General features: G+C 37.7%; 1 protein-coding gene across 3 annotated transcripts in view; it reads right to left on the bottom strand.

Annotated features, from left to right (window-relative positions):
• The window catches only part of LOC133557515 (disabled homolog 2-interacting protein-like), a 440633-nt gene that overhangs the window by 415237 nt on the left and 10396 nt on the right, over positions 1-15000 (bottom strand). For all 3 annotated transcript variants that reach the window (XM_061907996.1, XM_061907997.1, XM_061907998.1), the window contains exon 3: positions 1538-1866. In XM_061907996.1, the coding sequence (XP_061763980.1) occupies positions 1538-1802 (265 nt within the window). In that variant the 5' untranslated portion in view covers positions 1803-1866. The remainder of the gene's footprint in view (positions 1-1537; positions 1867-15000) is intronic.

The raw sequence follows: 15000 nt of genomic DNA, 5'->3' as shown, positions 1-15000 counted from the left end.
ATAAAATAAAATCACCCAACAATATTCGTCCACATTATTTTAAATTTTCATGAAAAAACTTACAATGATTTACTTGAAAAAAAAAGTACATTATCTTTAAAAAAGTTGGCATTTTATTTTTTTATTTTATAAAATGAGTCTCATTTTATGTTATTTTTTTAATTCTTTTTTTTACAAAATCATTCATGAATTCAAAATTTCACCCGAAAATATTTATTAACATTATTTTCAATTTTCACGAAAAAACTTTATTACTGTAAAAATACAATGTTTTACTTGAAGAAAAAAAGGATTTAAATTTTATGAAGCACTTTTTTTTATATCTCAAAAAGTTTTTGTATTGTTACATTCTATTTAAAAAAGTTGGCATTTTATTTTTGTAATCTATAAAATAAATCTTATTTTAATTTAAGGTTGTTTTTTTTTACAAAATCATCCTTATATTAAAAAAATTCACCCGAAAATATCTATCGACAATATTTTAAATATTTATGAAAACACTTTATTCTTGTAAAAGTACAATGTTTTACTTGAAAAAAAAAAAGGATTTAAATTTAATGAAGTACATTTTTTCTATTATCTCAAAACGTCTTTACATTGGGACATTGTCATTAAAAAAGTCGGCATTTTATGTATTTATTTTATAAACATAAATAATAATAATAAATATTTTATAAAATAAATCTCATTTTAATTTTTTTTTTAAGTATTTTTTTTTTACAAAATCATCTTTGTATTACAAAAATCCCCCCAAAATATTTATCAACCATATTATGTTCAATTTTCATGAAAAAAAAATGTATTATTGTAAAATCACAATGTTTTACTTGGGGATTTTTTTTTTTTTTAATTTAGTGAAGTAACTTTTTTTTTTTAACCTCAAAACATCTTTACTTTGGGAGATTCTCTTTAAAAAAGTTGGCATTTTATTTTTAAATTTGATCAAATAAATCTCATCAAGTCTTTTTTTAACAAAATCATCCTTATATCAAAAATTTCACCCAAAATATTTATTAACATTTTCAATTTTCATGAAAAAACTTTATTATTGTAAAATTACAGTATTTTACTTGAAAAAAAGGATTTAAATCTAATGAAGTAAAAAATGTTTTGTTTTGGTTTTTTTTTATCTCAAAACGTCTTTACATTGGGACATTGTCTTTAAAAAAGTGGCATTTTTTTATTTTTTATTTTAAAAAATAAATCTCATTTTATTTTATTTTTTAAAGTCTTTTTTTTTTTTTTTTACAAAATCATCTTTATATTATAAAATTCACCCAAAAATATTTATCAACATTTTTTTCCAATTTCCATGAAATTCTAACCATTTTATATGAAAAAAATACAAACTTTGATCTAAAAGTTTGCATCCACATATCCCAACGACAGAAGTAGATAACCGTAACGTAGTGAACTGCGACATCATGTGCTAATTAGAGTTCTGAAAAAGAAAAGCTGGACCAGAACTCTGGACTGGGACTTAAGGATAGCACGGACACATTGGAACCAGGTCAAAAATAAAGAAAGATTCTCTCACCTGACAGGTAATCGGAGGCAACTCTGTCTTGCGGCTGCATCCCCATGCTTGCCTCCGCTCTGTGCGTGTGTGCGCCAGCGAGCGAGCTCGGCGTCAGTGATGAAGAGCCAGGAGCGCCGCCCGGCCCCTCATCTTGCTGCCTGCTGTGGTTACGCAAAGTGAGAGTGTGGGATGAGCTACTGTCGGCAAGGCGGCGGGGATGGGAGGAGCGTGGATTGGAGGAGGGAGGAGACGGCGTAGAGCGTCGCAGAAACGCAACGTGCATTTTGTGGAGCGTGGCATCGCTTTGCACACGAAGAGGCGGAGCTTGTCTTCACTCAGGGTCAACACTGTAGGGAAAGAAAGTGCAATTTATCAATTTGAACACTGCCACCTGGTGAATGTTAAGTTGAATTGCAGGGTAATTATGCATTGAAATATAATACTATTATCTACTTTTCAGTTTATTTTAGTCAGATGAAGATTTAGGTCTATAATATTATTTATTATGGCTACATCTTGTCTGATTAAAAGAAGGTGAAAAGTAAATTCAATAAGAAGAGATAATGAGCCTTTTTAAGCCATTTCATTTATTTAAAAGTATATAAATGAACACTATTTGTTTTTTAATGATAAATAAATGATAAATGGGTTGTACTGATAAATAAATGATAAATGGGTTGTACTTGTAAAGTGCTTTTCAAAAACTAATTTTCTTGCAAAATTAACCCTACTTTCATAAGATTTTTTTTTTTTTTCTCTGAAAATGTCGACTTTTTTCTTAAAAATATTTTTCCTAAAGCCAGCCCAACATAGGGTCTTGTCACGACAAATTTCTTCTCCCTACAACCCCCCCCCCCCCCCACATTTACTTCCGGGGTCATGATTAATACAGACGTTTTGTTAACGCTATATCATAAAAATATAACGCTATATTATAAAAATATAACGCTATATCATAAAACTATAACGCTATATCATAAAAATATAACGCTATATTATAAAAATATAACGCTATATTATAAAAATATAACGCTATATTATAAAAATATAACGCTATATTATAAAAATATAACGCTATATTATAAAAATATAACACTATATTATAAAAATATAACGCTATATTATAAAAATATAACGCTATATCATAAAAATATAACGCTATATTATAAAAATATAACGCTATATTATAAAAATACAGACGTTTTGTTGACGATATATTAGAAAAAAAATTAAAAAACAATTTACAAACACAAGCTATGGGATGACATAAGAGGAAACGTGATCCCGGAAGTGAATGCGTCATCCCATAGCTTGTGTTTGTAAATTGTTTTTTATTTTTTTTTTATAATATAGCGTCAACAAAACGTCTGTATTTTTATAATACAGCGTTATATTTGTATAATATAGTGTTAACAAAACGTCTGTATTAATCATGACCCCGGAAGTAAATGGGGGGGGTTGTAGGCGGGAAGAAATTTTGTGTGACAGCCTCATCATGTAGTGTTAACCCCCCCCCCCCTTTTTTTCCTCTTCTTAGAAATACTTTGACATTTCCCCCATGACATAAAACGTAAAAAAAAAAATGTAAACAAAAAAACCCAATACATTTATTTTTCCTTTTTTCTAATCCAAAAGTAAATTCAATAAGAATATCTACTCAGTGGCCTAGTGGTTAGAGCAGGGGTCACCAACACGGTGCCCGCGGGCACCAGGTCGCCCGTAAGGACCAGATGAGTCGCCCGCTGGCCTGTTCTAAAAATAGCTCAAATAGCAGCACTTACCAGTGACCTGCCTGTATTTTTTTAATTTTATTTATTTACTAGCAAGCTGGTCTCGCTTTGCTCGACATTTTTAATTCTAAGAAAGACAAAACTCAAATAGAATTTTAAAACCCAAGAAAATATTTTAAAGACTTGATCTTCACTTGTTTAAATAAATTCATTTATTTTTTTACTTTGCTTTTTATAACTTTCAAAAAGACAATTTTAGAGAAAAAATACAACCTTGAAAATGATTTTAAGATTTTCAAACACTTATACCTTTTTATCTTTTAAATTGCTTCCTCTTCTTTCCTGACAATTTAAATCAATGTTCAAGTATTTTTTTATTGTAAAGAAACATAAATACATTTTAATTCAATTCTCCATTTTGGCTTCTGTTTTTTCGACAAAGAATGTTTGTGAAATATTTCTTCAAAGTTATGATTAAAATTCAAAAAAATTATTGTGGCAAATCTAGAAAATCTGTAGAATCAAATTTAAATCTTATTTCAAAGTCTTTTGAATTTCTTTTAAAATTTTTGTTCGGGATTCGTCTTTGTTAGAAATATAGCTTGGTCCAATTTGTTATATATTCTAACAAAGTGCAGATTGGATTTTAACCTATTTAAAACATGTCATCAACATTCTAAAATTAATCTTATTCAGGAAAAATTACTAATGATGTTCCATAAATATTTTTTTTAATTTTTATTCAAAGAGATTCAAATTAGCTAGTTTTTCTCTTCATTTTTTTCGGTTGAATTTAGAATTTTAAAGAGTCGAAATCGAAGATAAACTGTTTCAAAATTTAATTTTCTTTTTTTTTTTTTCCTGTTTTCTCCTCTTTTAAACTGTTCAATAAAGTGTTTTTTTCATCATTTATTCTCAACAAAAAAACCTTCCATAAAAGGAAAAAAAAAATGTACGACGGAATGACGGACAGAAATACCCATTTTTTTTCTATATATAGATTATTTATTAAAGGTAAATTGAGCAAATTGGCTATTTCTGGCAATTTATTTAAGTGTGTATCAAACTGGTAGCCCGTCACATTAGTCAGTACCCAAGAAGTAGCTCTTGGTTTTAAAAAGGTTGGTGACCCCTGGGTTAGAGTGTGTCCCCTGAGATCGGTAGGTTGGGAGTTTAAACCCCGGCAGACTATAAAAATCGGGCCCATTACCTCCCTGCTTGGGACTCAGCATCAAGGGTTGGAATTGGGGGTTAAATCACCATAAATGATTCCTGGGTGCGGCACCGCTGCTGCTCACTGCTCCCCTAACTTCTCAGGGGGTGATCAAGGGGATGGGTCAAATGCAGAGGACAAATTTCACCACACCTAGTGTGTGTGTGACAATCATTGGTACTTTAACTTAACTTTAAGAAGACATTTTATTTATCATCAAGTATATAAATTGACACCATTTGTTTTTATTTTTTAATAAAACTATACAGGGGAAATAGCTTCTTAGTTGTATACATCTTGACATGGTTAAAACAAATACATATGTTCTTGCAAAATTAACTGCACTTTCATAAGAATACTTTTTTTTCTCAAAATATTTAGAATTGTCCTAAGGCCACCCCAAGATAGGACCTCATCATGTAGTTTAACCCCCTTTTTTTAGAAATACTTTGACTTTTCCCCTATGAAATAAAACGTTAAAAAAACATTTAAACAAAAACAAAAACATTTTTAATTTTCCCTTTCTCCTATTCAAGTGAGGCTCACAGGTTATGCCATAAACATTTTGCCACCGGATTGTCATAGTCCAGTGATTCTCAATCCGTGGTACGTGTACCACGAGTGGATGTGGACTCCATCTAGAGCAGGGGTCACCAACTTTTTTGAAACCAAGAGCTACTTCTTGGGCACTGATTAATTCAAAGAGCTACCAGTTTGATACACACTTAAATAAATTGCCAGAAATAGCCAATTTGCTCAATTTACCTTTAATAAATATATATAAATATAAAAAATTGGTATTTCTGTCTGTCATTACGTCGCACATTTTTTTCCCTTTTACGGAAGGTTTTTTGTAGAGAATAAATGATGAAAAAAAACACTTAATTGAACTGGTTAAAAGAGGAGAAAACACAAAAAAATGAAAATTTAATTTTGAAACATAGTTTATCTTCAATTTCGACTCTTTAAAATTCAAAAATCAACCAAAAAAAAAAGAGAAAAAAACTAGCTAATTCGAATCTTTTTGAAAAAATTAAAAACAATTTTTGGGGAACATCATTAGTAATTTTTCCTGATTAAAATTTATTTTAGAATTTTGATGACATGTTTTAAATAGGTTAAAATCCAATCTGCACTTTGTTAGAATATATAACAAATTGGACCAAGCTATATTTCTAACAAAGACAAATCCTCATTTCTTCTAGATTTTCCAGAACAAAAATTTTAAATGAAATTCAAAACACTTTGAGATACGATTTAAATTTGATTCTACAGATTTTCTAGATTTGCCACAATAATTTTTTTGAGTTTTAATCATAATAAGTTTGAAGAAATATTTCACAAATATTCTTCGTCGAAAAAACAGAAGCTAAAATGAAAAATTGAATTAAAATGTATTCATGTTTCTTTACAATAAAAAAAAATACTGGAACATTTATTTAAATTGTCAGGAAAGAAGAGGAAGGAATTTAAAAGGTAAAAAGGTATATATGTTTAAAAATCCCAAAATAATTTTTAAGGTTGAATTTTTTTCTCTAAAATTGTCTTTCTGAAAGTTATAAGAAGCAAAGTAAAAAGATACATTAATTTATTTAAACAAGTGAAGACCAAGTCTTTAAAATATTTTCATGGATTTTCAAATTCTATTTGAGTTTTGTCTCTCTTAGAATTCAAAATGTCGAGCAAAGCGAGACCAGCTTGCTAGTAAATAAATAGAATTTTAAAAATAGAGGCAGCTCACTGGTAAGTGCTGCTATTTGAGCTATTTTTAGAACAGACCAGCGGGAGACTCATCTGGTTCTTACGGGCCACCTGGTGCCCGCGGGCACCGCGTTGGTGACCCCTGATCTAGTGAAAGAGCCATATTGGACCTAAAATCCATCCATCCATCCATTTTCTACTACCGCGTGTCCCGTTCCGGGTCGCTCAAGCCTATCTCACCAAAAATACGAAAAACAATTCTGTGTGGAGCCGCAAAAAAATTAAAAGCTGTATGTAAGTTTTATAATGAAGACAACACATAACTAAGTGTCTATATTCGCTATAATAGCCTACTATCAAAATGAGTATGTGTCGTAGGCTGAAGAAAATCTTCAATGACAAACGTTGAAATTTAATATTTACTCTACACATTTTTACAACATTAGAAAACATTAGTAAATCAGAGGCGACTCAGAATGTGAGATAACTCCTGCAAATGACTGGCTTTTATTGGACAAAAGGTATACATGCTGTCTTCTTTTAATAAATGTATAACAATCTTTGGCAAGCTAGGTAATGTTTGCTGTGGTCTGAAACAACATGGCACACAACTATCTGAAATGCAGCCATTATTACATACAGATAACATGTCATGAGACATGCAAAACTAAATTATACACAAAGAGGATAAAAGTATATTAACTGAGCTCAAATATACCTAAAAATGAGGCATAATGATGCAATATGCCTAAATAGCATGTTAGCATTGATTAGCTTGCAGTCATGCACTGACCAAATATGCCCGAATAGCACGCCGACAAGTCGATAACATCAACAAAGCCCACCTTTGTGCATTAACGCACAGCATACAACATTTGGTGGACAAAATGAGACAGAGAAGGCGTGGAAGATTTTACATGTAAAACAAACCGTTGCGTCGCAGTCCACAATATGGTGAGTTCAAGAACCGCCGAAATTAGTAAGACAAAACGATGTTCACCCAATAGTCTCATCAGTGAAGCATACACACAAACATATTAAACAGTGGGCTTTCTAACAAGTGGGAAGGTTTGTGTCATGTTTGTCCTCAAACAAAAAACACACTAAAACAAAATAAATATTTTTCCCCCCATCTTTGTCCATTTACAATCCTTTTTAAAAAATGTTCCAGGCCAACACTAGGGCGGCACTAAAGTCCAAAAAATTAAAGTACATTGTTTAATTTTCCTATAGTCAAACACAGTGTTACTGTTCAGTCTGTAATATTACTGTGGCAAAAAGTAAATTAATTGTAGTTGTTAAATAAAGCCTCAGACTTGTTTCTAATGAAAACTTAGGCCTACTACGCTACTGTATTTTAATGTTGGTCGTTACGGTGGTACTTGGAGAGCCAAGTGTTTTTCTGAGTTGGTACTTGGTGGAAATTTTTTTTTTTCGTAACCACTGTCATTAACTAAGTATCTTTGGTACATTTTCTACAAGAGTCTACTGCAGGGGTCACCAACCTTTTTGAAACCAAGAGCTATTCCTAGGTACTGATTAATGCGAAGGGCTACCAGTTTGATACACACTTAAATAAATTGTATTTCTGTCTGTCATTCCGTCGTACATTATTTTTCCTTTTACAGAAGGTTTTTTGTAGAGAAATAAATGATGAAAAAAACACTTAATTGAACGGTTTAAAAGAGGAGAAAACACAAAGAAAATGAAAATGTAATTTTGAAACATAGTTTATCTTCAATTTCGGATCTTTAAAATTCAAAATTATACCGAAAAAAAGAAGAGAAAAACTAGCTATTTTGAATCTTTTTGAAAAAATGTTAAAAAGAATTTATGGAACATCATTAGTAATTTTTACTGATTAAGATTAATTTTTAAATTTTGATGACATGTTTTAAATAGGTTAAAATCCAATCTGCACTTTGTTAGAATATATAACAAATTGGACCAAGCTATATTTCGAACAAATACAAATCATTATTTCTTCTAGATTTTCCAGAACAAATTTTTTTAAAGAAATTCAAAAGACTTTGAAATAAGATTTAAATTTGATTCTACAGATTTTCTAGATTTGCCAGAATCTATTTTTTGATTTTTAATTATAATAAGTTTGAAGAAATATTTCACAAATATTCTTCGTTAAAAAAACAGAAGTTAAAATGAAGAATTAAAATTAAACAATTGAACATTGATTTAAATTGTCAGGTAAGAAGAGGAAGGAATTTAAAAGGTAAAAAGATATATGTGTTGAAAAATCCGAAAATCATATTTAAGGTTGTATTGTTTCTCTAAAATTGTCTTTCTGAAAGTTATAAGAAGCAAAGTAAAAAAAATTAATGCATTTATTTAAAGAAGTGAAGACCAAGTCTTTAAAATATTATCTTGGATGTTCAAATTCTATTTGAGTTTTGTCTCTCTTAGAATTAAAAATTTCGAGCAAAGCGAGACCAGCTTGCTAGTAAATAAATCAAATTTTAAAAATAGAGGCAGCTCACTGGTAAGTGCTGCTATTTGAGCCATTTTTAGAACAGGCCCGCGGGCGACTCCTCTGGTCCTTAAGGGCGACCTGGTGCCCGCGGGCACCGCGTTGGTGACCTCTGGTCTACTGTAATTATTTTTTTTATCTATTTATCCCAATTAGTTTTAGTCTATTATTCATATATTATTCTCTGCAAAAAATATGCTTTTACTTGTTGTATTCTAGTTTTTAATGAACAAACAAAAATGCATTCTCATAAAATTACAACTTTTTTTTTAGAAATGTTCGATAATATCGGACTGCCGATATCATCGGCCGATAAATGCTTTAAAATGTAATATCGTAAATTATCGGTATCGGTTTTAAAAAGTAAAATGTATGACTTTTTAAAACGCCGCTGTACGGAGTGGTACACGGACATATAGGGTGAAGTACAGAGCAGTTGCATCTCCCAGTCATACTTGCCAACCCTCCCGAATTTCCCGGGAGACTCCCCAATTTCTCCTCTCTGAGCTGCAACCTTATCGTGGTAGAGGAGTTTGCGTGTCCCAATGATCCTAGGAGCTATGTTGTCCGGGGGCATAAAGCCCCCTGGTAGGGTCTCCCAAGGCAAACAGGTTCTAGGTGAGGGATCAGACAAAGAGCAGCTCGAAGACCTTTATGAAGAAGAAAAATCATGGACCCAGATTTCCCTCGCCCGGACGCGGGTCACCGGGGCCCCCCTCTGGAGCCAGGCCCGGAGGTGGGGCACGATGGCGAGCGCCAGGTGGCCGGGCCTGTTCCCATGGGGCCCGGCCGGGCACAGCCCGAAGAGGCAACGTGGGTCACCCCTCCAATGGGCTCACCACCCATAGCAGGGGCCATAGAGGTCGGGTGCATTGTGAGCTGGGCGACAGCCGAAGGCAGGGCACTTGGCGGTCCGATCCTCGGCTACAGAAGCTAGCTCTTGGGACGTGGAACGTCACGTCACTGGGGGGGAAAGAGCCTGAGCTAGTGCGCGAAGTCGAGAAATTCCGGCTGGATATAGTCGGACTCACTTCGACGCACAGCAAGGGCTCTGGAACCACTTCTCTCGAGAGGGATTGGACCCTCTTCCACTCTGGCGTTGCCGGCAGTGAGAGGCGACGGGCTGGGGTGGCAATTCTTGTTTCCCCCCAGCTCAAAGCCTGTATGTTGGAGTTCAACCCGGTGGACGAAAGGGTAGCCTCCCTCCGCCTTCGGGTGGGGGGACGGGTCCTGACTGTTGTTTGTGCTTACGCACCAAACAGCAGTTCAGAGTACCCACCCTTTTTGGGAACACTCGAGGGAGTACTGGAAAGTGCTCCCCCGGGTGATTCCCTTGTCCTACTGGGAGACTTCAACGCTCATGTTGGCAACGACAGTGAAACCTGGAGAGGCGTGATTGGGAAGAACGGCCGCCCGGATCTGAACCCGAGTGGTGTTTTGTTATTGGACTTTTGTGCTCGTCACGGTTTGTCCATAACGAACACCATGTTCAAACATAAGGGTGTCCATATGTGTACTTGGCACCAGGACACCCTAGGCCGCAGTTCCATGATCGACTTTTTAGTTGTGTCATCGGATTTGCGGCCTCATGTTTTGGACACTCGGGTGAAGAGAGGGGCGGAGCTTTCTACCGATCACCACCTGGTGGTGAGTTGGCTGCGATGGTGGGGTAGGATGCCGGACAGACCTGGGAGGCCCAAATGCATTGTGAGGGTCTGCTGGGAACGTCTGGCAGAGTCTCCTGTCAGACAAAGTTTCAATTCCCACCTCCGGAAGAACTTTGAACATGTCACGAGGGAGGTGCTGGACATTGAGTCCGAGTGGACCATGTTCCGCACCTCTATTGTCGAGGCGGCAGATCGGAGCTGTGGCCGCAAGGTAGTTGGTGCCTGTCGGGGCGGCAATCCCAAAACTCCTTGGTGGACACCAGCGGTGAGGGATGCCGTCAAGCTGAAGAAGGAGTCCTATCGGGTCCTTTTGGCTCATAGGACTCCGGAGGCAGTGGACAGGTACCGACAGGCCAAGCGGTGTGCAGCTTCAGCGGTCGCGGAGGCAAAAACTCGGACATGGGAAGAGTTCGGGGAAGCCATGGAAAACGACTTCCGGACGGCTTCGAAGCGATTCTGGACCACCGTCCGCCGCCTCAGGAAGGGGAAGCAGTGCACTATCAACACCGTGTATGGTGCGGATGGTGTTCTGCTGACCTCGACTGCGGATGTTGTGGATAGGTGGAAGGAATACTTCGAAGACCTCCTCAATCCCACCAACACGTCTTCCTATGAGGAAGCAGTGCCTGGGGAATCTGTGGTGGACTCTCCTATTTCTGGGGCTGAGGTCGCTGAGGTAGTTAAAAAGCTCCTCGGTGGCAAGGCCCCAGGGGTGGACGAGACCCGCCCGGAGTTCCTTAAGGCTCTGGATGCTGTGGGGCTGTCTTGGTTGACAAGACTTTGCAGCATCGCGTGGACATCGGGGGCGGCACCTCTGGATTGGCAGACCGGGGTGGTGGTTCCTCTCTTTAAGAAGGGGGACCGGAGGGTGTGTTCCAACTATCGTGGGATCACACTCCTCAGCCTTCTCGGTAAGGTTTATTCAGGTGTACTGGAGAGGAGGCTACGTCGGAGAGTCGAACCTCGGATTCAGGAGGAACAGTGTGGTTTTCGTCCTGGTCATGGAACTGTGGACCAGCTCTATACTCTCGGCAGGGTTCTTGAGGGTGCATGGGAGTTTGCCCAACCAGTCTACATGTGCTTTGTGGACTTGGAGAAGGCATTCGACCGTGTCCCTCGGGAAGTCCTGTGGGGAGTGCTCAGAGAGTATGGGGTATCGGACTGTCTTATTGTGGCGGTCCGTTCCCTGTACGATCAGTGCCAGAGCTTGGAGTCGAACACATTTCCAGTGAGGGTTGGACTCCGCCAAGGCTGTCCTTTGTCACCGATTCTGTTCATAACTTTTATGGACAGAATTTCTAGGCGCAGTCAAGGCGTTGAGGGGTTCCGGTTTGGTAACCGCAGGATTAGGTCTCTGCTTTTTGCAGATGATGTGGTCCTGATGGCTTCATCTGACCGGGATCTTCAGCTCTCGCTGGATCGGTTCGCAGCCGAGTGTGAAGCGACGGGAATGAGAATCAGCACCTCCAAGTCCGAGTCCATGGTTCTCGCCCGGAAAAGGGTGGAGTGCCATCTCCGGGTTGGGGAGGAGACCCTGCCCCAAGTGGAGGAGTTCAAGTACCTAAGAGTCTTGTTCACGAGTGAGGGAAGAGTGGATCGTGAGATCGACAGGCGGATCGGTGCGGCGTCTTCAGTAATGCGGACGTTGTACCGATCCGTTGTGGTGAAGAAGGAGCTGAGCCGGAAGGCAAAGCCCTCAATTTACCGGTCGATCTACGTTCCCATCCTCACCTATGGTCATGAGCTTTGGGTCATGACCGAAAGGATAAGACCACGGGTACAAGCGGCCGAAATGAGTTTATTCCGCCGTGTGGCGGGGCTCTCCCTTAGAGATAGGGTGAGAAGCTCTGCCATCCGGGAGGAACTCAAAGTAAAGCCGCTGCTCCTCCACATCGAGAGGAGCCAGATGAGGTGGTTCGGGCATCTGGTCAGGATGCCACCCGAACGCCTCCCTAGGGAGGTGTTTAGGGCACGTCCAACCGGTAGGAGGCCACGGGGAAGACCCAGGACACGTTGGGAAGACTATGTCTCCCGGCTGGCCTGGGAACGCCTCGGGATCCCCCGGGAAGAGCTAGACGAAGTGGCTGGGGAGAGGGAAGTCTGGGTTTCCCTGCTTAGGCTGTTGCCCCCGCGACCCGACCTCGGATAAGCGGAAGATAATGGATGGATGGACTCCCCAATTTCAGTGCCCCTCCCGAGAAACCTCCCGGGGAAACCATTCTCCCGAACTTCTACCAATTTCCACCCAGACAACAATATTGTGGGCATGCCTTAAAGGCACTCCCTCTGAATGCCGCCCCAGTCACATAATATCTACGGCTTTTAACACACACAAGTGAATGCACGGCATACTTGGTCAACAGCCATACAGGTCACGCTCAGGGTGGTCGTATAAACAACTTTAACACTGTTACAAATAAGCCCCACACTGTGAACCCACACCAAACAAGAATGACAAACACATTGAGCACCGTAACACAACATAAACACAACAGAACAAATACCCAGAACCCCTTGCAGCACTAACTCTTCCGTGACGCTACAATATACACCCACCGCTACCTCAACCCCGCCCACCTCAACCTCCTCATGCTTTCTCATGGAGAGCATGTCCCAAATACCTAGCTGCTGTTTTGAGGCATGTTTAAAACAAAAATAATGCACCATGTGACTTCAGTAATAAATATGGTAGTGCCATGTTGGCATTTTTTTTTCCATAACTTGAGTTGAGTCATTTTGGAAAACTTTGTTACATTGTTTAATGCAGGGGTGTCCAAACTTTTTCTACAGAGGGCCGCACACGGAAAAATTTAAACATGAGGGGGCCATTTTTGATATTTATCATTTTCAAACCATAACAAAATATATGGATTTTTTTTTTCAATCCTTAAGGCTCCTGGGGAGCATAAAGTCACTAAAATGTTAAAAATAAGTCAAATTATTATTTTTTATTTCATGCTCACAGTAAATCTCTACATCAACTTGAGGTTGATAAAAAGCAAAACAAATAAGGTTTCATGCCTTTTCTGTCAAAGACAACTTAGTTTTTTATAGTAAAACTGAAATATGCAGTATTTAGATAGATAGATAGATAGATAGATAGATAGATAGATAGATAGATAGATAGATAGATAGATAGATAGATAGATAGATAGATAGATAGTACTTTATTGATTCCTTCAGGAGAGTTCCTTTATTTAGCAATTAAAGCCCTCAAAGATCAATAATGCAGGACACCATTGATTTTAAATATTTAATATTTTTGAGTAATCACAGTGAAAAGTTAAATAAAATCCTACTAAATATATTTGAGATCCGAAAGGTTTCCCACTCATAAAGTGATACATTTTTATTGTTTTTTTTTACTTTTAACACTTAAATTTCAAGATCAACTTCCGATATATCTGTCGATTTTAAATTTGAACTATTGTTTGTTTTATGCTCCTTTGTCAAAACCTTGATGTTTTTATATGGCAACCACACAACATACGCAATATTTTTCCACATAAAACATTTTAAAGTGATAATTTTTTAATAATAATTCATTATAACATCGATTTTTTTGACTTTTTTTTGAGCAATGGAAAAAAAAGAAAATAAAGACTAAGGAAAAAAAATAACACTGCCTGTATGGCAGCTTTGTGTCAACATTGACACTTTTTCTCATAAGTTTTCACCTCATTCCACTGTTTTAAAAAAAAAAATATATTTTTGCAATATTATCAATTTTGCAATTTTTACAGAATGTGTGGCGGGCCGGTAAACGATTAGCTGCGGGCTGCAAATGGCCCCCGGGCCGCACTTTGGACACCCCTGGCTTGATGCATCCAGCGGCAACAACAAAATTAGGCATAATAATCCATCCATCCATCCATTTTCTACCGCTTATTCCCTTTGGGGGGCGCGGGGGGCGCTGGCGCCTATCTCAGCTACAATCGGGCGGAAGGCGGGGTACACCCTGGACAAGTCGCCACCTCATCGCAGGGCCAACACAGATAGACAGACAACATTCACACTCACATTCACACACTAGGGCCAATTTAGTGTTGCCAATCAACCTATCCCCAGGTGCATGTCTTTGGAAGTGGGAGGAAGCCGGAGTACCCGGAGGGAACCCACACATTCACTGGGAGAACATGCAAACTCCACACAGAAAGATCCCGGGCCTGGATTTGAACCCAGGACTGCAGGAACTTCGTATTTCAGTAATTAAGTGTTGGACAATATCGGATATCAGCAAAAAAGCCATTATCAGCCATCTCTACTATTTCCACAAAAAAAATACTTTCTCCCAGACTATTCTCCTAGTATTAATTTTAATCTTCATCCAGGTAAACAAAGAACAACTTTGTACACAACTACAAGCCGTTTCCATATGAGTTGGGAAATTGTGTTAGATGTAAATTTAAACAGAATACAATGATTTGCAAATCATTTTCAACCCATATTCAGTTGAATATGCTACAAAGACAACATATTTGATGTTCAAACTGATAAACATTTTTTTGTTTGCAAATAATCATTAACTTTAGAATTTGATGCCAGCGACACGTGACAAAGAAGTTGGGAAAGAAGGCAATAAATACTGATAAAGTTGAGGAATGCTCATCTAACACTTATTTGGAACATCCCACAGGTCAGCAGGCTAATTGGGAACAGGTGGGTGCCATGATTGGGTATAAAAA

The sequence above is a fragment of the Nerophis ophidion genome, linkage group LG08 (genome assembly GCF_033978795.1).
Source record: "Nerophis ophidion isolate RoL-2023_Sa linkage group LG08, RoL_Noph_v1.0, whole genome shotgun sequence".
NCBI lineage: Eukaryota > Metazoa > Chordata > Actinopteri > Syngnathiformes > Syngnathidae > Nerophis > Nerophis ophidion.
The sequence above is the reverse complement of the archived record's forward strand: the minus strand, read 5'-3'. Positions and strand labels throughout refer to the sequence as shown.